Raw genomic sequence first — 24574 nt, 5'->3', positions numbered from 1 at the left:
CAGGCTCCAGGCTCTGAGCCCTCAGCCCACAGCCTAACATGGGGCTCGAACCCACAAACCATGAGATCATGACCCAAACCAAAGTCAGACACTTAACTGACTGAGCCACCCAGGCATCCCTCAAAACGAATACCTCTTAAGCAAGATAGAAGATTTTGCTCTTAAGTGGTCCTGGACTTTGCTCTATCGTCATGAGGGATCCAGCTTTCTTGTTTCTTATTGTCTGCCATCCTTAATATATGATTCCCAGGTAGTGGGAGCATCTGTGGGAGTGGGAGTCATCTGTGGCTTCTCAAGTTCCATCTATCACATTCACATTTCCAGCCATCAGGAAGGATTGAGGGGATAGTTATTCACTTCCTCTAAGTAAACTTTCAACAATTCTCACTCCTATTAGCCAGATATTACTCACACAGCTACACAGGGAAACTGGGAAATACGGTCTTTTTTTAATTTTGAGATAGAGAACAGGAGAGGGATAAAGAGAGGGAGAGAATCCCAAGCAGGCTCCACGCTGTCAGCACGAAGTCCAGCGTGGGATTCAGTCTCTCAAACCATGAGATCATGACCTGAGCTGAAATCAAGAGTCAGTTGCTCAACTGACTGAGCCACCCAGGCACCCCTGAAATGTGGTCTTTATTCCAGGTAGTCATAGCCCAACCACAATTTGAGGAGTCTGTTATTAAGCAAAAATAGGAAAAAGAATAAGGAGCCACTAACAGTTCTGCCTTACAATAATTGATCCTACAATTCTATTTTTAGGAATTTATCCGAAGGAGATCTGAAATACAGAGGTACATAATAGTAATAGCAAACATTCATCTAGCACCTACTATGTGCAAGACAGTGCTGGTACTTACTAAATACAATACATCTATTAACTCTTTTAAAATTATAATTAATACTACTGAAATGTACACTTAAAATTTTAAATGGCAAATTTTATGTTCTACATATGTTCTACATATATGTTCATACATATAGTATGTTCTACTACATACTACTACATGTAATAGTTCTGCAACTACATGTGGTTCTACATACCACAATAAAAAAATGAAAAATTAATTGTAATGTTTTGAGGTATATATTGTTATTATCCCCATTTTATAAAAGGGAAAGTGAAACATAGAACTCAGCAGTAGGGAGACAGATAAGTAAATTATGGTAGAATAATACTTTGGCATAATATGTAGCATTGAAAACATATAACAACATGGGTCAGACTTGTCTAGGGAAACAGAGCACATAAGCAATAGAATCCCATTTCTGTTAGAGATTAAGATGAGTGAAAACAAACTTGTAAAATGTTAATTATCTCCAAGTGGTTGGATGTTCTATATTCTTTTCTATATTTGCCAGTTTCTCTATAATAACAGGTTTGCATCTATAATCAGAAATATTTTTAAAATTAAAGTCTATGACCAAGCGATTTTTAATTCTACATATCTAGCCCAAGGAATTATTTAGAAATTCAGACCAAGATTGGGTACAACAGTGTTTTTCCAACTATTTTATTTATTTATTTTTTTTAAGGTTTATTTATTTAATATCTACACCCAGCATGGGGATTGAACTCCCAACCCCAAGATCAAGAATCAGTGCTCTTCTGACTGAGCCAGCTAGGCACCCCCAAGCTATTTTATATTAATAGAAATATGAAAATAATGTGCATCCATTAGTAAGCAAGTGTTTAACTTAGGGTACCTCCATCTCATGGAATATTATATAGCTGATAAAATTTTTAAAAAGTATATTATGACAAAGGGAAAACATTTAAAATGTCACGTGAACAAAGTACATAAAATTATACATACAACTAGATTTTAAAAATAGATTATATGTCTTTATGTGCGTATTCCTTGTATGCATTTAACACATACTGTCAAGCCCTTAATATGCACCAGAAGCTATAGATACACCAGAAGCATTCAGGATACAATTGTGAAAAAGACAGACATGGTCTCTTGCCCCAGAAAGTCTAAGTCTCTTGGGAGAAATGGCTAACCAAGCATTTCACGTACATTTAAAGCATTCAAAATGAAAAGTACCATGTTGGGGAAAATATTAAGAGGACCTCCAAGAAGTAGCTAACTCAGCTTGGGGACTTAAGGGAAGGCTTCTCAGGGAAGGTGGCATCTCCTCTGAGCACAGAAGGATGAGATGACATGAGGAAGGGGTAAAAATTGTTCTAAAGTCCAGGTGGCAAGAGAAGCAAGACCTGCATGGAATGTTGGAGGTATTGAAAGAAGGTGCCTATAGCAAACATGGTGAGGTAGGAAGTGCTTAGAAATGAAACCAGAGACCTAAGATCATTAGAATATTGAGCAGTTTCATTAGAGATTTGGGACTTTGGAAACCAATGAATAGATTTTAAGGAGAAAATACACTGAAGTCTGTATTTAAGAAAATCCATATGATGAGAAGAATGGTTTGGAGGAAAACCAGGTTAGAAAATGGGAGAGCAGTTGAGAAACCTTGATAATTATCCAGCAAAGAATGACGGAAGCCTGAACTAGGTTATGGCAGGGTGGAGACAGGTGAACAGATTTGAAAATTGTTAGAGCTTGAATCAATAGGCTTGGTGATTGATTGGACCTAGAGGGGAGAAGGTGTAGCTGGATAGAATAATAGAGGTAAGAAGGGCTTTTTTTTTTTTTTTTTTTTTTTTTGGCATATTCTATTTGTATTTCTTTATTCAAGTACTAATGACTTAGACTTTTTTTTTTTTTTACCATGGTAAAATACATATAACAGAAATTTGCCGTTAGTAACATTTAGTGTGCTCATAATGTTGTGTAAGCATCATCACTGTTTAGTTCCAGAACTTTTTCCATCAGCACAAAAGGAAACCTTGTACACCCATTACACAGGCAATTCTCATTTCCTCCTTGCTCCAGCCCCCATCAACCAGTAATTTGCTTTCTGTCTCTATAAATTTCCCTATTCTGGATATTTCATATAAATGGAAACATAGGATATGTGACCTTTTGTGTCTAGCATTGTTCATTTAGCATAATATTTTCAAGGTTATTTTGTAGCATGTATCAATACATACTCCTTTTTATGCTGAATAATGCATTGTATGGATGTGTAGCATTTTGTTTATCCATTCATCAGTTGATCGACATTTGGGTTGTTCCTACCTTCTGGCTATTGTGAATAATGTTTCTGTGAATGTTAGTATATGGGTTGTTGTTTTTGAGAGGGAAAGAGAGACAGCTGGGGAGGGGCAAAAGGAGAGGGAGAGAGAGAGTCTTAACTGGGCTGTGCGCTGGGCATGGACGTGGATTCAATCTCACAACCATGAGATCATGACCTGAACTGAACTCAAGAGTTGGATGCTTTACGAACTGAGATACCCAGGCTCCCCAGGTTTTTGGTTTTTTGTTGTTTTTTTTATAAAACACCTATTCTGCCTATGTTGAAATTGAATTGCTTGGTCATATGGTAATTCTCTGTTTAACTTTTTGAGGATGCACCAACTTCTTTTGCATGGGTGCTGTAGCATTTTACATTCCCACCACCAGCACTAGGATTCTAGTTTTTCCCCTCTTTGTCAACCCTTGTTGATGTCCATCTTTTTTATAATAGCCATCCTAGTGGGTGTGAAGTGGTATCTCCTTGTGGCTTATTTGCATTTCCCTAAAGGCAAATGATGTTGAGAATCTTTTCATGGGATCATTCTTTGGAGAAATGTAAATGGTGGTCAAGTAAATGATAAGTCTTTTAATTCTTTGAATGCTAATTGGAAGAAGCCACAAGTAAGAGAAGGACAGATGTTGATTTATAAGAGAGAGGATGATAAATGGTACAGGGTCTGTGAGAAGCTGGGAAGGGACTGGGTCAGGGAGCACAAGTGAAAGGATTAGCCTACTATGGGAAGAACAATACTTGTATTACAAGATTGGAGAAGGAAAGGATGGGCATGAATGTTGCCAATTTTGTGGATTAAGACATGGGAAATTCTTATTTGGAGACAAAGATTTTTTTTTTTAAACTTGTTTTATTTTTTATTTTACATCCAAATTAGTATATAGTGCAACAATGATTTCAGGAGTAGATTCCTTAGTGCCCTTTACCCATTTAACGCATTTCCCCCCCCCCCCCCCCCGCCACAGCCCCTCCCGTAACCCTCAGTTTGTTCTCCATATTTATGAGTCTCTTCTGTTTTGTCCCCCTCCCTGTTTTTATATTGTTTTTGTTTCCCTCCCCTTATGTTCATCTTGGAGACAAAGTTTCCTGGTGAAGAGTATGGGGGTGTTGGTGAGGTTTGAGAAGTAGGAAAGGTTTAGAATAATCTCTGAAGGGAATAAAGAGACTGCTGACTGGGGAAGCATAACTATACTTTGGGGACAACTTTGAAGTCCCAGTTGAAATTGGAAACTATGTATTAATAGTGTTTTAGGATTAAAATATTTTTTGTTTACTCTCTCAGTACTTAGCAGTCAGGATTTATGGTCAGAACAGACAGGTATTTGGATTGATTCTAGATTGAGATTTTGCCAGGAAGAAGAAGGAATGGAGGTAAGAGAAGTGATGATATTGGCAAAAGTTATCAACATAATAGACCATGGAAAATCTAGGCTAGAAAGAGAAGGTAGTTGGTTAAACAAATGATGAACCATGGAAGCTAAATCAGTGGAGGAAGAAAATAAGATGATGTTAGCAAAATAAAGAAGAGTAAATGTGAGCAGACAAAAACAAGAATGTTTACTATAAAGTCTAAGCAGAATAAGAAAGAAAGTGATGGGTTCCGACTGGAAACCTGGGAGAAAGGAGGCAGGTAGAGGGCCTGGAAACCTCAAGCGGAGAAGCACGTAAACTAAACATAATTGAATGAGAGAGCAGGGATGACAGAAGGTTGTGTTCAGAGTGTAGGACACCTAGGTTTTTATTCAGAAGTGTTGCTGTGTTATGAGGAGGACTTAACTGCAATAATGGGAAAAGGAAAAAGATGGGGAGGAGATCACTCCTAGTATTTCTGCCACCTGCCTCCAAGTCAGATACCACCTCTCTGATAATCTGTCACAGCCCTTATCACACTGTGATGGTTTTTTTCACTTGACCTGTGCTACACCCATGGTTGGTAGCTTCTTAAATATTTCAGAATTATAAAAGGTAATGATTATTATAGATGGTAAAATAATGATTTTTCCTTTTTATATTTTTAATGAATTATATCTTCTCTACCATGGGATTATTTTTTCAGTTGGAAGAAGTCTTAAAAATCTTTTGATTAATATTGTCACAATAAAAGCATAAACATTGAAGCCAGTATTTTTTTGCTCTTCCTAAGATTTTTTTTCCCCCTAATTATGCTAAGGGACTTTGAACTCTTCTCATCCCATTAATATAGAGCAGTGATTCTTAAACTTCAGTATGCATCAGAATCAGCTGGAGGACTTTATTAAACATGTTGTTGAACCCCAACCCCAGAGTTTCTGAGTCAGTACATCTGGGCTGGGACCTGGTAATTTGCATTTCTGATGAGTTTCCAGACAATGGTGATGCTGTTGTTTTGAGAACTTAACTTTGAGAACCACTGATAAGAACAAGGTACAGCTGAACATAACATTTCAGGTCACTCCAGATTGGGATTAAAGGCTGAAATTATAAAATCTCTCAACAGAACATCCCCACATTTCTAATTGTCCCCTTTTCTTTTGTCCTTCAGACAGAACATAAGAAGGAAGCAAAAAAAATTGAGACCATTTGGGTCTGCCCCTGACTTTTGTCACAATCAGATTTTATCTTTTTCTCCCCTAGCCCCTCACACTTTATGGATCCTTTCTCTTTGCAACACAAGGGTGAGAGAGGCTAAGACATAGATTTGTGTGTGCATGTGTTATAAACATCAGCCAATTCATTTTGGCTTATATTGATTTATATTGATGTTGACCATATTTATTCTTTAGAAATAGTTAACTTGTGTTGCTGGTTTTTTTTTTTTGTTTTGTTTTTGTTTTTTTGTTTTTACTGAAAAGTCAGTTTTAAAATATTTAGCCACTTCTTAAACTAAAAGACTTGTCTTTTTAGTGATAAGAATACTTGATTCTTATGACTGGGCCTACAGTGAAAATGAGCACCAGAATTTAGACCTATAATTTTATTTATTTTTAATGTTAATTTATTTATTTTGAGAGAGTGTGAGCGTGCACACGAGCGTGGGGGGAGGGGCAGAGCCCAACTGTCAGCCCAGAGCCCAACGTAGGGCTTCATCCCACAAACCATGAGGTCATGACCTGAGCTGAAATCAACCAACAGAGCCAACCAAGTGTCCCCTAGACTTGTAATTTTAAATGAAGACATTATTCTAGAATGAAAAAATATTCCAGACTGAAAAGTTTTAATGTGTAAGAAAATGTTCCTTTTATGTTTGTGTTTTCATTTTCATTTTTATAATTTTATGGTGATTTGGGTATTCGTGTTGTTATGTAAGTACATTTTATATGATGTCTTTTTTGCCACATAGTTACAATCATTTAAATCTTAATTTCAGCTGATGAGTAAGGAATCTCCTGTCTCTGCTGGAAATGATGCCTATGTTGACCTTGATCGCCAGGTATCTCATTTTGCATTGTTTTTATCCATGCAGAGATTGAAAAGAATAAACCTTATATATTCACAAAAAGAATGTTTCATTTGAAATTGCTTATAGAATATATTGGTTTAATTCGTTGTTTTTTACTAAAATTCAAGAGCTTAAGCTACTTTACTAGTGGATATTACACATTAGTAATTACATTTGTAATTTGTAATTAAAATATTGCATAACCCACTTTAACTTAAAGTCATTGTAATTCGTATTTCCTAGTCATGATTTTTCTTTTTCCATTAGTGATATCTTTCTTCATGCTACATTTAACACACAGCATTTCCTGGAAAATGGCATGCATTTAATGTTATGATTTATTTATAATACAAAATACCTTTTATTTCACATTATTCTTCCTTTATCTTTGTGAGAAGGACCGTTTACCCTTTATCTTTGTGACGAACAGTCAACAGATACTTAAATACATTAAGGAATGTACTATATTTTTAAAGGAACTCTGTGGTGTATTCTTTTGGTTTTAACCAAAAGTTATTTTGTAATTTTAATTACTACTTTTCAATAGAATACTCTTAGTTACATTGTCAGTTTCTATGTTCCAACTATCCTGGGACATCTGTCCCAAAGGGTGAACAGATATCTTCACATTACCCTCTCTCATTTCTTCCCCATGGTTTCTAAATGTTTTGTAGGAAAATCTTTGGACATATGATTTTAACCCAAGTTGTAATTTGCGTCCCTTACTTTGTGATGTTAGGTTTTAAAGGTGTTACTTTTTTTTAAGTTTATTTATTTTGAGAGAGAGAGAGAGAGAGAAAGAACGCATGTGTGAGCATGTGAGCAGGGGAGGGGCAGAGTGAGAAGGAAAAAGAGAAAATCCCTTAAGGGGGGGTCCAGGGTTGGGGGGGTGGAGGCTGGAACCAGAGATCATGGCCTGAGCCTAAATCAAGAGTCTGACTCTTAACGGACTGAGCCACCCAGGCACCCCTAAAGTTTGTTACCTTTATGAATTTTTTTGTATCTATATTACACAGAAGTTTGGTCATGTGAAAGGAAAAGCCACTATAATTTTTTAGCCAATTTTTCTTTTTTTAAATTAAGTAATTAATTTTAATTAATTTTTTCATGCTTTGCTAACTTAGAGTTTATATAATAATGGGACACAACTTAGAAGTGTTTGGTTTGTGTTGAGAATCAGAATAATAATTTAAAAACTGTTATGCAAACTAAAGGTTTAATATGACTGAAGAACTTGGGTTGAAATACATCAGCTATATATTTCAACTATTGAAACCCCTATCCTCTAGCACATGCATATTTTATCAAGGTAAAATTTCTCACTTATTACAGAATCAACATTACCGAGAATCATGTAGCCCAGATAGGCAAATGTAAGAAAACTTGATAAGAGGAAAGTACCAGATTCAGAGTACAGAAAAAACAAGACTTAGGACTAGAAGATACTGAGTTAGAAATGCCTTCTTTTGACTCTCCAGAAGGATTCTCCATTTCTCCCTGCCCCTCAGAAAGAAATGGGATGGAAATGTTTTAATTCTTTATTGTACCTATGTAATTATTAACTGTTGCTCCTTCATATTGAAATGTTTATTGTATCTCTTTGTTTGTAACTAGTTGAAGAAAACTACGGAGGAACTAAATGAAGCTCTGTCAGCAAAGGAAGAAATCGCTCAAAGGTGCCATGAACTGGATATGCAGGTAAGAGATCCGTTCTGTGTACTACCTGTTTGAAATGCACCATTATAAGTAACACCAGATATACTGTGTACTACCATGTACTATAGTTTGGCTGTAACACAACCCTAATTAAAGAGAAAAAAAGGGAAAGCAGGTTTTTGATTAAAAATAGACTAATCAAATATGTTAGCTTTCTTTCCTTCTTACAACCCTATTAGATTGATAATAACTGAATGAAAATGGCATAAGGACCCAAGAAAAGAAAGGAAGGATATCAGTGCTAGCTTTAGGGAGGAGTGGAGATTTTTAAAAGCCCTGATTGTAGTGTTTTCCAGTATCCATAGTATAAATACTCTAATTTACATGCAGTCCAGCTTCTTGTAGAGCATGTGACTCTTGATTTCAGGGTTGTGAGTTTGAGTCCCATGTTGGGTACAAAGATTACTTAAAAATCTTCAAAAAAAAAAAAAAATTAATAGGGTAGGTAAATTTCAAGAAGTCACTAATAAAAAGACAGAAAGTAAAGTGAAATTAGTCAGAGAAAGACAAAAATCATATGACTTCACTCATATGAGGACTTTAAGAGACAAAACAGATGAACATAAGGGAAGGGAAACAAAAATAATATAAAAACAGGGAGGGGGACAAAACAAAAGAGACTCATAAATATGGAGAACAAACTGAGGGGTTGTGGGAGGGGGGATGGGCTAAATGGGTAAGGGGCATTAAGGAATCTGCTCCTGAAATCATTGTTGCACTATATGCTAACTAATTGGGATGTAAATTTTAAAAAATAAAAAAATAAAGTTAAAGAAAAAACAAAAAAGACAGAAAATAAAAAAAATATTTGGGATTTACCTCAAAATTAAGGAGGTTGGGGGCATGGAGAGAGGTACAAATAAGACATAACTGACCATGTTTTGATGCTTGTTAAAGCTGGGTTATGAATATACTTAGTTCATAATATTTTATAATAGAAGCACTTTACTTTGAAAGGCATAGGTGTTGGTCATTGCTTTGGATGCACATAGGAGGAAGTATAATCATAGCACACTTGTTGGGTTAGAAGGTAAATAATATTATCTGGTCACAATAACATTAAAGTTATACACTGGGATTGGTAAACTACACCTTGTCATCTGTTTTTGTAAGTAAAGTTTTATTGTAGCACAGCCTTGCTTTTTCACATCTTGTCTATGACTGCTTTCATGCTGTAAGGACAGAGTTCATGCCACAGAGACCTATGGCTCTCAAAGCCTAAAATATTCACTGCTTGATTCTTTACAGAAGAGTTTACCAAACTTGGTATAGACATACTGCAAAGTGAATGGCAGGGTTGCAGACAGGTTATGAGAATAGAAGGGGTTGCCCTATGACACACTTAGTTCTGCAGAAAATAGTAGTAATACACTTGATACTCTGATTTCTAATGTAATAATATAAACCAATTTCAACATGTAGAATTGTCCTAGAGAGAAATGTTATTGTGAAAGTAGAGGTGCAGGTGATAGTAGTTGAGAAGTAAACTAGGATAGGAGCCATGAGGAACACTAATGTTCTTGTCTTACCAAGAAGTCAAGAACCACTTCTGTGGCACAGCAGCTATTACATGGCTGGCTCCTTCTAGTCATCCAGTCTCAGCTCAAAATCACATGATTAATTTGGCATAAAATATGTATTGGGCACTTAAATGTGTGAAGTACTAAATTAGGCCTCCCGGAAAGGCTTTCCATGGTCCTGTGGTCCGTGGTCCATATAGTAGGCAGATGAGTGAGTGCATAAATGGGTGGGGGATTGAGTGGAGGAGTTAATAAGTAGTTAAGATTGCAGAGGTGACCAATGAAGGAAACAAGAATAGTGATATAGCTGTTTGTGGAAAGGAAGGATGGCACAAGTTGCTATAATTTAACCTGTCAGAGGAGAAAGTCACTAGATAATGTCTGATGTTGATAAATCAAGAAATAGAAGTGTAAAACAGTTAGAGATGTAAAATAACAACCCAAGACAGTAAAATTAGGAATAGTTAAAATTAGTTGTCTGTTAGAAGCAGAAGCACTCTGCGGGAAACTATAGCTTTTTTATGATAAACCCCTTTTTTGTCTGATTTTTTTCTTAAATCATGTTTAAGTATCATTTTTTATTACAAGCATACTTAGGAGTTATTGTTCCATACTGCTGCAATAATGCTGGTATCCCAGTAAAGCAAGTCAAATGAATTATCTGCCTTCCTAGTGTGTATAAAAGTTATGTTTATCCTTTATCGTAGTCTGTTAAGTATGCAATAGCATTATGTTGCCCCTAAAAATGTAGGGGCACCTGGGTGGCTTAGTCGGTTAAGCGTCCGACTTCGGCTGAGGTCATGATCTTGTGGTCTGTAAATTCGAGCCCCACATCGGGCTCTGCGCTGACAGCTCAGAGCCTGGAGCCCACTTTAGATTCTGTGTCTCCTCTCTCTGCCCCTCCCCTGCTCACTCTCTCTCTCTCTCTCTCTCTGTCTCTCTCTCTCAAAAAATAAACATTAAAAAAAAAATTTTAAATAAAAACAAATGTATATTCTCTTTCTTTCTTTTTTTTTTTTTTTTTTTTACAAATGTATACACTTTAGGAAGACTTTATCGCTAAAAATTGCTAACCATCATCTTAGCTTTTAGTGTATCATAATTTCTTTTGCTGGTATAGTGTTTTGCTTCAGCATTTATGGCTGCTGATAGACTGATCAGGATGGTGGTTGCTGAAGGCTGGTGTGGCTGTGGCAGTTTGTTAAAATGAAATTTGCTCTATCAATTGACTCTTCCTTTCACAGTTGATCTCTCTGTAGCATGTTATGCTGTTTGATAACTTTAGCCACAGTATAACTTCTTTCAAAATTGGAGTCAGTCTTTTCAAACACTACTGCTGCTTTCTCAACTGTTTATGTGATACTTTAAATCCTTTGTTGCCATTTCAACAACCTTCACAGCATCTTCACCCCAAGTCACTTTTCCACCCCAAGTCACTTTCTTTGCTTGTCCCTATGGAGCAGCTACTCATTTATTAAAGTTTTATCTGAGATTGCAGCAGTTCAGTCCCATTTTCAGGCTCAATTTCTTTTTTGGTTGGTTTGTTTGGTTGGTTGGTTTGGTTTTTGGTTTTTGTTTTTTAGAGAGAGCGCACGTGCCAGGGAGAGGGGCAGAGGGAAAGAGAAAGAGAATTTTTTTTTTTTTTAATTTTAGAGAAACAGCGTGCAAGTGGGGGAGAGGGGCAGAGAGAGAGAGAGAATCTTAAAGTCTAAGCAGGCTGCATGCTCAGTGAGGAGCTGGACGCAGGCTCCATCCCGTGACCTGGATCATGCCCGGAGCCAAAATCAAGAGCCAGATGCTCAACCCACTGAGCCACCCATGTGCCCCCAAGCTCCATTTCTAATTCTAGTTCTCTTGCTATTTCCACCACATCTGCAGTTACTTTTTCCACTGAAGTCTTGAACTCCAAAATCATCCATGAGGCTTGGGATCAGCTTCCTCCAAACTTCTGTTAATGTTGATTTTTTTTTTTTTTTTTTAACCTCTTCCCATGAATCATGAATGTTCCTATTGCCATCTGGAATGGTGAATCCTTTCCAAAGGTTTTCAATTCATTTTACCCGGGTCCATTAGAAAAAGTATTATAATCTGTGGCAGCTACAGTTTTACCAAATGTGCTTCTTTTTTTTTTTTTTTTTAATGTTTATTTATTTATTTTGAGAGAGCCACAAGCACAAGTGGGAGAGGGGCAGAAAGAGGAGGGAGAGAGAGAAAATCCCAGGCAGGCTCCATGCTGTCAGTGCAGAGCCCAACTCAGAGCTCGAATTCACGAACCGCAAGATCATTACCTGAGCTCAGATCACAAGTTGGACGCATAACCAACTGAGCCACCCAGGTGCCCCCCAAATGTGTTGGTTAAATAATAAGACTTGAGAATCTAAATTATTCCTTGATCCATAGTCTACAGAGTGGATATCGTGTTAGCAGGCTTGAACATTAATCTCATTGTACTTCTCCATCAGAGCTCTTGGGTCACCAGGGGCATTGTCAGTGAGCAGTAATATTTTTGAAGTCATCTTTTTTTCTGAGCAGTAGGTCTCAACAGTAGACTTAAAATATTTAGTAAACCATGTTGTAAGCGGATGTGCTGTCATCGGGACTCTGGTTCCATGGGTAGAGGACAGGCAGGGCAGATTAAGCATTAATTCTTAAGGGCCTTAGGATTTTCAGAATGGTAAGTGAACATTGGCTTTAACTTAAACTCACCAGGTGCATCAATGTTTAATAAGAGAGTAGATCTGTCTGTTGAAGCTTTGAAGTCAGGCATTGACTTCTCCTGTCTAGCTGTGAAAGTCCTAGATAGCCTCTTCTTCCAATAGAAGAGAATTTCTCATCTACATTGAAAATCTGTTTAATGTAGCCACCTTCATGAATTATCTCAACTCCTTAATTTCCTGGATAATTTGGTGTCTGTCGCTTCTATATCAGCTCTTGCTACTTCATCTTGCACTTTTTGTTATGGAGGTAGTTTTTCCCTTTTACTTCATGTACCAACCTCTGTTGGCTTCAGACTTTTCTTCCGCAGTTTCCTCACCTCTCTCAGCCCTCATAGAGTTGAAAAGAGTTAGGGCCTTGCTCTGGATTAGGCTTTACCCTAAGGGAATATTGTGGCTGATCTCTCCAGACCACTAAAACTTTCTCCATATCAACAATAAGGCTGTTGTTTCACTTTCTTATCATTTGCGTGTTCACTGGAGTAGCTTTAAACCTTTAATTTCTTTCAAGAATTTTTCCTTTGCATTCACAATTTGGCTATACTGTTTAATACAAGAAGCCTGGCTTTCAGCCTATCTCGGTTTTCAACGTGCCTTTCTCACTAAGCTTAATCATTTCTGCCTTTTGATTTAAAATGAGAGATGCGCAGCCTTTCACTTGAACACTTACAGGGTATAGTAGGCCTAATAATTTCAGTATTTTTGTGTCTCTGAGTATAGGGAGGCCTGAGGAGAGAGATAGACTAGTGGGGGAGGAACAGCTGGTCAGTGGAGCAGTCAGACCACACTCAACAGTTACCAACTAAATTAACCATTTTATATGGGTGTGTTTGGTGGCACCCAAAGCAATTACAATAGCAACATCGAAGATCACCGTAACAAATACAATAATAATGAAGAAGTTTGAAATATTATAAGAATTATCAAAATGTGACAGACACATGAAGTGAGCAGTGCTGTTGGAAAAATGGTGCCTATAGACTTGAGACTGTATTGCCACAAACCTTCAATGTGTAAAAATGGCAGTACTGAGGAGTACAGCAAAACAAGGTATGCCTGTAGTCTCCGTTTTCCGTGTGTGTGAAAAGGACTTTTGCCAAATACACAGGCATACATCATTTAAAAAAAAAAATGGAGGAAGGTGCAGAAATGGATGAAATAGTCCAGTGACATGGAATAGAGCCACTGCTCTCTTCTGAGACCAGACTCACGCATTTATAGAAACCTGACAAATTATAGAGCTGGCATTTTAGCTTCATTCATTTATTCAACAAATGTTACTGAGTGCCTTCTGAAGAGAGTGTGTGAAGTGGATATCAGTCTGAAGAGGCCTTAGAAGCCTTTGTAAAGATTTTGACTTTGAATAAGTGGGAAGTTGTTGGAGGATTTTGAGCAAAGTAGTCATGTGAGCTGACTTTGTTTAAATGGATTATTGTGACCGGTGTATGCAGAATAGACTAAAGGGAGGCAAGGGCCAAATTTAGAAGACTAATTAAGAAACCACTGCACAAATCCAGGCAAAAAAAAATTATGTTAGCTTAGATTGGAATTTAGGGCTTGTTAAGAAGTGGTCAAAATATGTTTGAAGGTATAGCCAATGATATTTTCTTACAAATTGGATGTGAGTATGAAGGAAGATGTTAAGGATTATGACTGAGCTACTGGAAGGACAGAGTTCCTTTTCACTGAAATAGGAAAGACTGGAGGGAATGAGAGTGAGAAGCGATTAAGAGCTCCACTTGGACAATTTAAATTTGAGATGCCTGTTAGGCATCCAAGTGTAAATGATGTCCAGTTTAGGCATGCAGGCTAGAAATAGAAATGTGCAAGTTATCACTGAATCAAGGACGTTTATAGCCATGAAACTGGAAGCCATCACTGTATGTAAAGAAGAAAAGCTGTAGGGTAGTCCAATGGCAGGGAAATAAAGAGGAATTGACTAAGGAGACAGGGAAGCCTGGTAGGCTGGTATAGAAACCAGGAGAGTAAGGGGTCCTGGTAGCCAAGTGAAGGAAATGCTTCAAGGAGGAGTATGTGATCGGTTGCTTCAAACATTGATTGATCGCAGTGACATGGAGGTGTCAGTAGTGATCTGATGAGCAGTTTTGTAGAATGGTAAGGCCAATAGCCCAGCTAGAATGAGTTCAGGAGAAAGTGGAGGATGGGGAGCAAGAATTAGAAATGGCAGTTAACTTTTGTTATTACAGCTTTATTGAGATAAAATGAACGTATAATAAACTGCTCATATTTGAAGTGTACATTCAAAACTGTTGACATATGTATGAATGTGTGAAAACATTACCACAATTGATATAATGAACCTATCACCCTCAAACGTTTTCTCATGACTCTATATTCCCCCTCCAGTCCCCAGCTCTGCTTTGTTACTATAGATTTGTTTGTATCTTCTTGAATTGTATATAAAAGGAATCATACATTATATACTTTTTTGTCTGATTTTTTTCATTATTTTGTGATTCATTTATGTTGATGGTATCCATAGTTAATTCTTTTTCATTGCCAAACAGTATTCTCTTATATGCACATACTAGAATTTATCCATTAACCTGTTGATGAACATTTGTGTTGTTTCTAGTTTTTCTCTATTACAAATAAAACAGCTGTTAACATTCTTTATAAATCTGTGTGGCCATGTGCTTTAATTTCTCTTGAGTAAGTAAATACTGCCTAGGTCATGTAGTAGTTGCATGTTTAATTTTTTTTTAAAAACGCAAAGCTGTTTTCCAAAGTGCTTGAAACATTTTACATTGTCACCAAAAGCGTATGAGACTTCCATTTATTCTACATCTCTGCCAACACTTGGTATAGCCAGTATTTTTTATTTTAGCCTTTCTAGGAGTGTATTGGTAGAACATTGTGGTTGTAATTTACATTTCCTTAATGATTAATCATGAGTATCTTTTTGTGTGCTTAGTTGCCATTTACATATCTTACTTGGTGGACTATCTTTTCAGATGTAAAGAATGAATTCCTGCTTACTCTTGTATATTGCTCTGCCTGTGCAGTATTCAAAGGTAGTGTAAATGTTTGCAGTGGAGGTTGATCAAAACAGGCTTTAATTCATAATGGTAATTCACAAGTGATTGTGCTGATGCCAGTGTAATTGGAAGAAATAATTGCTGTCTTCCTATATTCTAACAGGTTGCAGCATTGCAAGAGGAGAAAAGTAGTCTTTTGGCAGAGAATCAGGTATTAATGGAAAGACTTAATCAATCTGATTCTATAGAAGATCCGAACAGTCCTGCAGGAAGAAGACATCTGCAGCTCCAAACTCAATTAGAACAACTCCAAGAAGAAACATTCAGGTAAAAGACCCCTCACTAAAGTCTATCTATTAAAACATTTGGTAATTGTCTTTTAAAGTTAAGAATATAGTGTTAGGACTATAACACTAGGTGGCTGCAAACCACAGGAGGATGTAAAATAAACAACTTCCCCAAATCTTCCCATGTGACACGAAGGTAACTTCATACCTAGGAAAAATTCTGTCAAAACCACATGCTCAATATTACCTGAAAGACAGTATGCCTCAGCCGTTCTTGTGAGAAAAGCAAACAAGAACCACACATCCCATACACATGTCCCACCCCATCCTGCTAGGTGCTTTGAGGCAAGTAAAAGGCAGATTAACAAAAAATTAGAGGAAGACAGAAAAATACAGGGCCTGAGGGTAAGGTAAGTTGGAGAGATCATCAGAAAGATTAAACTCCCTCAAAATCTGAAATCAGTTTTAAGACAAAAAAGAGATTAAACCACAAACTGCAGGGAAAAGATTTCAAAGTCAAGTGAGTTGCCTTAAAGGACCAGATACCCTGAAAACATAGTGGCACTAACATAAAGAGATTGGTGCCCTTTGCAGGTACTTGGTTTAAAGGGACACAATAAAAAGGCCAGGTCCATGATTTATAGAGATAGGCTTATTTAAAGGTCAAGCTAATTTAAAGGGGCTGTTTTCTAAACACATCTTCTGGGAGAGGAAAAGGCTAAGAGGAAGGGAGAATCACCCTTTGGCAATTGGATGGTGAAAGGGAAAAGGAGAAAAGGAAAAATTTGGCATCCTGCCAGATAAAACAGACCCACACGATTGAAGGATTTAGCAGTAAGATATATATTTTGCTTTAACAGGAAAAAACAAAAAAACTATATTTAAGTCTTTTCTGAAACCTTAGAAATAGTCCATCCCCTGTGGTCTACATGAGCAATTCAAGATATGGTCTGTGGGCCCCTGCAGGTTTGCAGAGACCCTTTCAGAGAGGCTTCCAGCCCATCCCTTTTCTACCTACATGTCTGTGCAAGGGTGGATTTCCTTCATACATTTCAGCCAAAAAGGTGTCACAACAGGTGAATATAGAAATAGCTATGACAGCCCAGCTGTTTCCTGTAAGACTGGATTATTTGAATCACAAAAATGTAAAACATCACCACTCTTCTCCCTATTTTTGTGTTTTAGGATATACAGTTATTTTTCATAAATGATGTGTTGTCTATATTGATATAATAGTTTTATTACTGTCCTTTTCAATATATTTAGGTGTTTCTGTTTTAAGTTTTAAATATGATAAGTAAATATCAATAGATAAAACCTATGTAAAAAAAAGTTCTTTGAAATGTCAGTAATTTTAAGAGTGTGAAGAGGTCCTGAGACCAAAAAGTTTGAGAACCCTTCATCTTAATCTTGACCTTCTAAGACAGAATTGGTAGATAGTAAAATCTAAGTATGACTGTACCCTTTTGTTTCTAAATCATGGCTAGTTTTTTTTCTGTTTTGTTTTGTTTTGAAGGGGGGTTGAGGGGTGGACAGGGGGGAGAGAGAGAGAGAGAGAGAGAGAGAGAGAGAGAGAGAGAGAGAATATGAGAATGAGAATGAATTCCATGCAGGCCGCACTGTCAGTACATGGAGCCCAATGCAGGGCTCTAACTCCTGAACTGTGAGACCATGACCTGAGCTGAAAGAAAGAGTTGGATGCCTAATCAACTGAGCCACCCAGATGCCCCTAAATTGTGGCTAGTTTTTAAAGTATGGTTTGGGGAAGTGGTATTTAGAATTGTCCTGTGTATTCATTATGAAGGAAATAGTGTCTAAGTCTTTTATTTGTTCCAGAATACATGTTGTAGTACATATTGCAATTATTATTTTGAAGCGCTTAAACAATTCAAGTACTTATCAGCACTACATATTTATACCTCTTAGTATTTATTATTCCTTATAGTCAAATATAATTCTTCTGGGTTATCTGTATTATAACCTTGTATCTTTCATATTTTTTCTTTTTTGAGCATTGATACGAGCTTTAAAGTTTTAACTCTCATAGATTGTTTTTGAAGAAATTATTAATTTTAATATATGTGATAGTGGTATTGTGCTTTTAATTTTTTTAATGTTTTTATTTATTTTTGAGAGAGAGAGACAGAGCATGAGTAGGGGAGGGGAGAGAGTGAAGGAGACACAGAATCAAAAGCAGGCTCCAGGCGGTCAGCACAGAGCCTGATGGGGGGCTTGAACTCATGAGCCGTGAGATCATGACCTGAGCTGAAGTCAGATACTTAACTGACTGAGCCACCCAGGTGCCCCTCATGGATTTTTTTTTTTTTTTTAACGTTTATTTATTTTTGAGACAGAGAGACAGAGCATGAACGGGGGAGGGTCAGAGAGAGGGAGACACAGAATCTGAAACAGGCTCCAGGCTCTGAGCTGTCAGCACAGAGCCCTACGCGGGGCTTGAACTCATGGACCGCGAGATCATGACCTGAGCCGAAGTCGGCCGCTTAACCGACTGAGCCACCCAGGCGCCCCTCATGGATTATTTTTAATTACAAAGGGACAATATATTTTTCTAATGGAGGGATCTGGCAGTTACCATTTAATTAAATCATCAAACTAAGCAGCACCACCCACAGGGTACACAGTGTCACTTGTATAGTATTTTTGCCAGATATTTAACCTGAATGTAATCATGAAGAAATAATCAGAATAAGGAATATCCTTAAAGATGGGTAAGACTACTCAAAAAAGTCAATAAAATAGGAGTTTATTTTTTCTCTTTATTTTTTTATATTTTTTAAATGTTTGTTTATTTTTAAGAGAGAGACAGATTGCAAGTGGGGGAGGGGCAGAGAGAGAGAGAGGGAGACACAGAATCTGAAACAGGTTCCAGGCTCTGAGCTGTCAGCACAGAGCCCGACCTGGGGCTCAAACCCACAAACTGCGAGATTATGATCTGAGCTGAAGTCTGATACTTTAACTGACTGAACCACCCAGCCACCCATCAAAAAAGGCAATATTATAAAAAACAAAAGGAAGGAAATACAAAAGGGATAATACAACTAAAGATAATGTGGATCCTGGATCAAAGTGGAAAGAGGGAACATTTTTACTACAGTTGGATAAATATGGACTACATATTAGATAAATTAATATTAATTGTCTTAGATATAATGATGGTATTGCGATGCTGAATAAGACTATCCTTACTGCTGTAGTATTTAGGGGTGAAAGGTCATGACCTCTGCAGCTTCCTTTATGATAGTTCTCAAAAAAAATGTACGTGTGTATTTTATGTATGTGTTTACCCATAAAGTGAGAGAAAGCATATGAGGCAAAATGTTAACAATAAGTAGATGAATCTAGCAAAGGGTATGCAGGTATTCATGAACTAGTCTTTCAAATTGTAGATTTCAAATATTTAAAAGTAAATAGTTGGTGGGGGGGCGGTTAAATACAATTTTCTAGACAATGATAACATCTGGAGCATAAGAATTTACTTCCACTTTTCCTTCCCTTACATCAAACCCAACAAAAATAATTTTAAAAAATACTAACATCTGATATATGAGTATTTTTAAATAATCCTAAATAAAACAACAGCAACTTCAATTGGTACTTTATTACAATGAACTTTATCCCAGGATCGTTAACCTGTTATTAAGTCTATTACAATAACTATTAAATTTCTTATTTTAGCTCTTTCAATCCATAAGTTAAAGGAGAAGGAATAGTATAAAATAAGGTTGGTGTGTGAAATTCTCAGTAAAGAACAAGATGATAATTTGTATTAATCTAGTATTTGAGTTTTTTTCTAGACATTCCAAAAATCCTGGCTTTGCCACTTAGTAGCTGTGTAACTTTGGGCATGCCTCCATTTCATTCACTGTAAGATGGTCTAATAATTACCTACTTTCTAGAATTTTTGTATTAAATGAGTTAACATGTGAAAAGTACTGAGAATATTGCCTGGCACACAGATACAATTTAGTTATTTCTAGAAAATGAAATAAAAATAAGATAAAATTTTGGAATGACAAAATGTAAATGATCATTATTTATGGATAATAGGTTGGTCCACCTAGAAAATGTGAAGTGAATCAACCAGAAGTTCTCAGAACCGGTAAACACTTAATGGGAAGAGAGTAACTATAAGACATTTGTATAGGTCATAAGATGTTCTAGTAATAACTAGGTAGGATCATCAGGAAAAACTTGCTTTTGTAAGTTTATAAGTACCCAAGGAATAATAAAATTTAAAAGGAATATGAGGGACTTGTACAACAAAAACTTCTTAGTCGTACATAAAAAGTATTTCAGTATATGGAGAACGATAACATCTGTTTGTTTACTTTGGTTTTTTTACACATTTTTAACGGCGCATTGTAAGAATGCCATTTTCTCTTAAATTATTATATAATTTGAACTTGATTCCAATTCACATTTTGTGTTCAGCCAGAAGTATTGATGAGCAGGAGATTCCCAGAACGTTTACACTCAAAGTATAATGAGGGAGTGCTTGCAATGTCCATTGTTGAAATGTTACACACCTGTACTAATTTTGGTATTGGTGCAGCAAAATAGACAAACCAGTAACAAATGCAGATCCAGAAAACTGACCCAAGTGTATACATAAATTTCTAATATGACAAAGGTGGCATTTTTTAATCAATCGGTAAAGATTAAATTATTTGTTAAATGGTTTTGGGATAGTAGGTGAATATTTTGGCAGGAAAAGTTAGATTCCTACATTACATCATATACTAAAGTTAATTCCAGGGGAAATTGAGAATTTTAGTGTTAAAAATGAAACCCTGGGGGCGTCTGGGCGGCTCAGTCGGTTGAGCGTCTGACTTCAGCTCAGGTCATGATCTCGCGGTCTGTGAGTTCAAGCCCCGCTTCGGGCTTTGTGCTGACAACTCAGAGCCTGGAGCCTGCTTCGGATTCTGTGTGTGTGTCTCTCTCTCTGCCCCTCCCCCGCTCATGCTCTGTCTCTGTCTCTCAAAAATGAATAAACATTAAAAAAAAATTCAAAAAAAAAAAAGAAACCCTGTTAAATACTAACAAGAAATATAAAATATTTTTATAATATTTTATTATATATGTGTATATTTAAATTTATTTAAATTTGTATTTATTTATAGTAAAATTTATTCATTAAATTATTAAAATTTATTTATTAAATTTATTTATATTTAAATATATTTTAAAATATTTGTAATATTTTTATGTTTTATATAAAAGAAAAAAGCTTTATAATCATACACCAAAAGTGAAAACTATAAGGTAGAAAATGCATCAATAGAATATTACATAGAAATTAAGAATTTCTGTTAAATTGAAATACTTCTATAAATAAAATTGAAAGTAAATAAAGGAACACCTGAGGGGGCGCCTAGGTGGCTCAGTTGGTTAAGCGTCCGACTCCTGATTTCTGTGCCGGTCATGATCTCGTGGTTGGTCAGGCTCCTCGCTGGGCATGGAGCCTGCTTAAGATTGTCTCTCTCTCTCCCTGTCTCCAGTCCTTCCCCACTCAGGCTCCCTCTTTCTCTCAAAAAAAATTTTTAAAAGTTGGGGGCACCTGGTGGCTCAGTCAGTTGAGCATCCCACTCTTGGATTTCAGCTCAGGTCCTGATTCTCAGTGTTCAGGGGATCAAACCCCACGTCAGACTGCCCTCTTCTGCCCCTCTCTGCCACTTGTATGCTCACTCACTCTCATTCTCTCTCTCTCAAATAAAAAAAATAAATAATCAACAATAAATATTTGTGACATTAGAGACAATCCTGTAAATCAAAAGGAAAGATTTATGTTAAAGCAAAATAAAATAAGAGGTATGAACGGTATTATCCATATTTAGAGGGGAAAAGACCTATGAATAGCAACCAGACTAGAGGATATACTCAAAAATGTTAATTAACAGTATTATCTACTTAGATTAATACATATTTTTTTCTTGCTTTTCTGTATTATAAATTTTCTTTTCTTTTTTTTTTTCTTTTCTTTTTTTTTTTTTTCAACGTTTATTTATTTTTGGGACAGAGAGAGACAGAGCATGAACGGGGGAGGGGCAGAGAGAGAGGGAGACGCAGAATCGGAAACAGGCTCCAGGCTCTGAGCCATCAGCCCAGAGCCCGACGCGGGGCTCGATCTCACGGACCGCGAGATCGTGACCTGGCTGAAGTCGGTCGCTTAACCGACTACGCCACCCAGGCGCCCCTGTATTATAAATTTTCAACAAGGAACATCTGTTAATTTCATGGTCACAAATAAAACTTTAAATAAATTTTATGTTCTGTATTTGGAAAAATATTACGTGATGTCTAACTTTCTGAACAGAGGAGTGATAATCAGTTGTTATGTTTCCATAAGCCTTGGACCAGTGGAATCCATTTTCAGGATAGTTAAAACTTGAAGATAGAGCTTATGGTCACAGAAGTAGGAGACAGGTTCAAGAGTGTATTCTTATGTTTTTTATTTCCTTTTGCTGTTCTAAGGAGAATTATTAGACAATAAATAGTACTTTCTTGGTCTATTTTGTTTTGATTACAGACTAGAAGCAGCCAAAGATGATTATCGTATACGCTGTGAAGAGTTAGAAAAGGAAATCTCTGAACTCCGGCAACAGAATGATGAACTAACCACTTTGGCAGATGATGCTCAGTCTTTAAAAGATGAAATAGATGTTCTTAGGTAAGAACATGTTTGTGACCTCTCAGGCCTGTCATCACCCAGAACAGCTCTGCCACTCATGTTATAAACTCTAGGATCTCTTAGCATAGCAGGGTATTTTAACTGGGTTCAGATTCCAGTGCTGTCATTTATTTAACCTCTCATGTAACCATTTTCTCATCTGTAAAATGGAGATAATACACCTCCCACCTCAGATTTAGATGCAGAACTAAGTAAGTTTTTATTTCTAAATCGTTGGAACAGCATCTGTCAAGTAAGTAAGTGCTGTATAAATGTTTGTTAAATAGAAACTAGTCTCCGACCATCACTAAATACTTGTGTAGCTCTGGAGCTTTTCTTATTATGACTCCTTTTCTTTAATTTCAAGTCCTCTGCTCACTCAGTCTTCCTCTTTCTCGGATACTGTCATACCCCACGAGGCATCATTTCCTTGCTGGACCAGTTTACCTGCACCTCGACTCATTTAGTGAGAGAACTAAGTGCCTTCACTCTCTGCCACCGCAATTTGCCACCATTCCACTTGTATAATCTATCTTCTGTCGGATCATTCCAGCCATTTACACTTTTGCTCTTTGAATACTGAGAATGAATAGAGAAAATCACATAGTGATACAGTTTTGTCCTACTACAAAGCCATGATCTTTACTCTTCCTTGGGCTCTTACCTGTGGTCCACCATTCTGCTGCTCATGGTAGATAGCTCTGTCTCCCATTTCTCTCATAGCTAGCACCTATTTCCATAACTCTTTTCACCTGGACACCCACCTCCCACCCCACCCCCCCACCTCTCAATGCTTTAGTCTCAGTAGATGACATTGTCTCCTACTGCATCAAGGAAAAACCATGAGCTGTGGGGACTCTCCATGCCCTGTACTTCCTGCACCTCTAACTGCCCTGCATTCCCACCTATCTTTTCATTTTTGCTTTTAGAATGTAGACTTGTCATTCTTTCTCATGTCCAGTGCTGATTCCTTCTTCAGTGCTCTGGGTCTCAATACTTCTTGCTTACACAAGGACTGTGTTCCATCTGTTATCATTTCTCTTTGCATTTGGATCTCCCACTTTAGCATATATTTATATGTTTAGGTCTCTCATCTTAGAAAAAAGACTTACTCCTCTCTCCTTCCCTCCAGAACAAATTTAGATTACACAAGGTAAAATTTACATTCTCTCCTTAACTCCTTAAAATGTGCCCTCTCCTACCCCCACTGCTGCACGGAAATGGCTGTTCCTTTGGTCACTAATGTCATTCTAATTGCCAAATCATTTGGACACCGCACAATTTATTTTGCTTCTTTGCTACATGTCACTGTGCTGGCTACCCCCCTACACACACCCCACCACCACCACTTGCTTTCCTGAAATTATATGACATTCTCCATTACAAGTTTTGCTGTAATTTTGGTCATATTTTTTAGCCTGAACAAAACATTAATCTAGAGTCACCTTTGGTCTTATAACTTCATTTGAATGTGTTCTTTTCTGGCAGTCCCTCTTGGTTTTAGCACTATTAAAACAGCTTTACAACTCTGGATGTGTTTCTGATTTCTGATTTCCCATCTCATTCTAGACATTCTTCTGATAAAGTGTCTAAACTAGAAGGCCAAGTGGAATCATATAAAAAGAAGCTAGAAGATCTTGGTGATTTGAGGCGTCAGGTTAAACTCTTAGAAGAAAAGAATACTATGTATATGCAGAACACTGTCAGTCTAGAGGAAGAGTTAAGAAAAGCCAATGCAGCTCGAAGTCAACTTGAGACATATAAGAGACAGGTAAAAAGAATAGTAACAAAGTTTCTTAATGATGTTTTCAAGCAAGCTTTCCATTATAATACTGTGGCTTACCAAAAATCCACTGACTTTTGTTTTCACAGTATTCTGTTTTTTACCTATGGAAACTTCGTTCTTTTTTTCTTACTAAGTTCTTAATTTTAATTCCAGTATAGCTAACATTAAAACTTAGTTCTTATCCAGAGGTTACCAACTAGTCTCTATAGCAAATCTTTTTATTGTTTTTTATTTTTAAGTTATTATGTAATACTTAAGAAATACACAAAAGTAAAAGAATAAGTATCTAT

At 36.8% G+C, this 24574-nt stretch overlaps 1 protein-coding gene across 7 annotated transcripts in view; it reads left to right on the top strand.

Moving 5' to 3' along the window:
- The window catches only part of HOOK3 (hook microtubule tethering protein 3), a 116230-nt gene that overhangs the window by 39586 nt on the left and 52070 nt on the right, over nucleotides 1-24574 (top strand). For all 7 annotated transcript variants that reach the window (XM_045458704.1, XM_045458695.1, XM_045458674.1 and 4 more), the window contains 5 exons: nucleotides 6503-6565; nucleotides 8189-8272; nucleotides 15687-15850; nucleotides 22358-22498; nucleotides 24068-24269. In XM_045458704.1, coding sequence (XP_045314660.1) covers nucleotides 6503-6565; nucleotides 8189-8272; nucleotides 15687-15850; nucleotides 22358-22498; nucleotides 24068-24269 — 654 coding nt within the window. The remainder of the gene's footprint in view (nucleotides 1-6502; nucleotides 6566-8188; nucleotides 8273-15686; nucleotides 15851-22357; nucleotides 22499-24067; nucleotides 24270-24574) is intronic.

This window comes from Leopardus geoffroyi, chromosome B1 (assembly GCF_018350155.1).
Source record: "Leopardus geoffroyi isolate Oge1 chromosome B1, O.geoffroyi_Oge1_pat1.0, whole genome shotgun sequence".
NCBI lineage: Eukaryota > Metazoa > Chordata > Mammalia > Carnivora > Felidae > Leopardus > Leopardus geoffroyi.
This window is presented reverse-complemented; position numbering and strand designations above follow the sequence as displayed.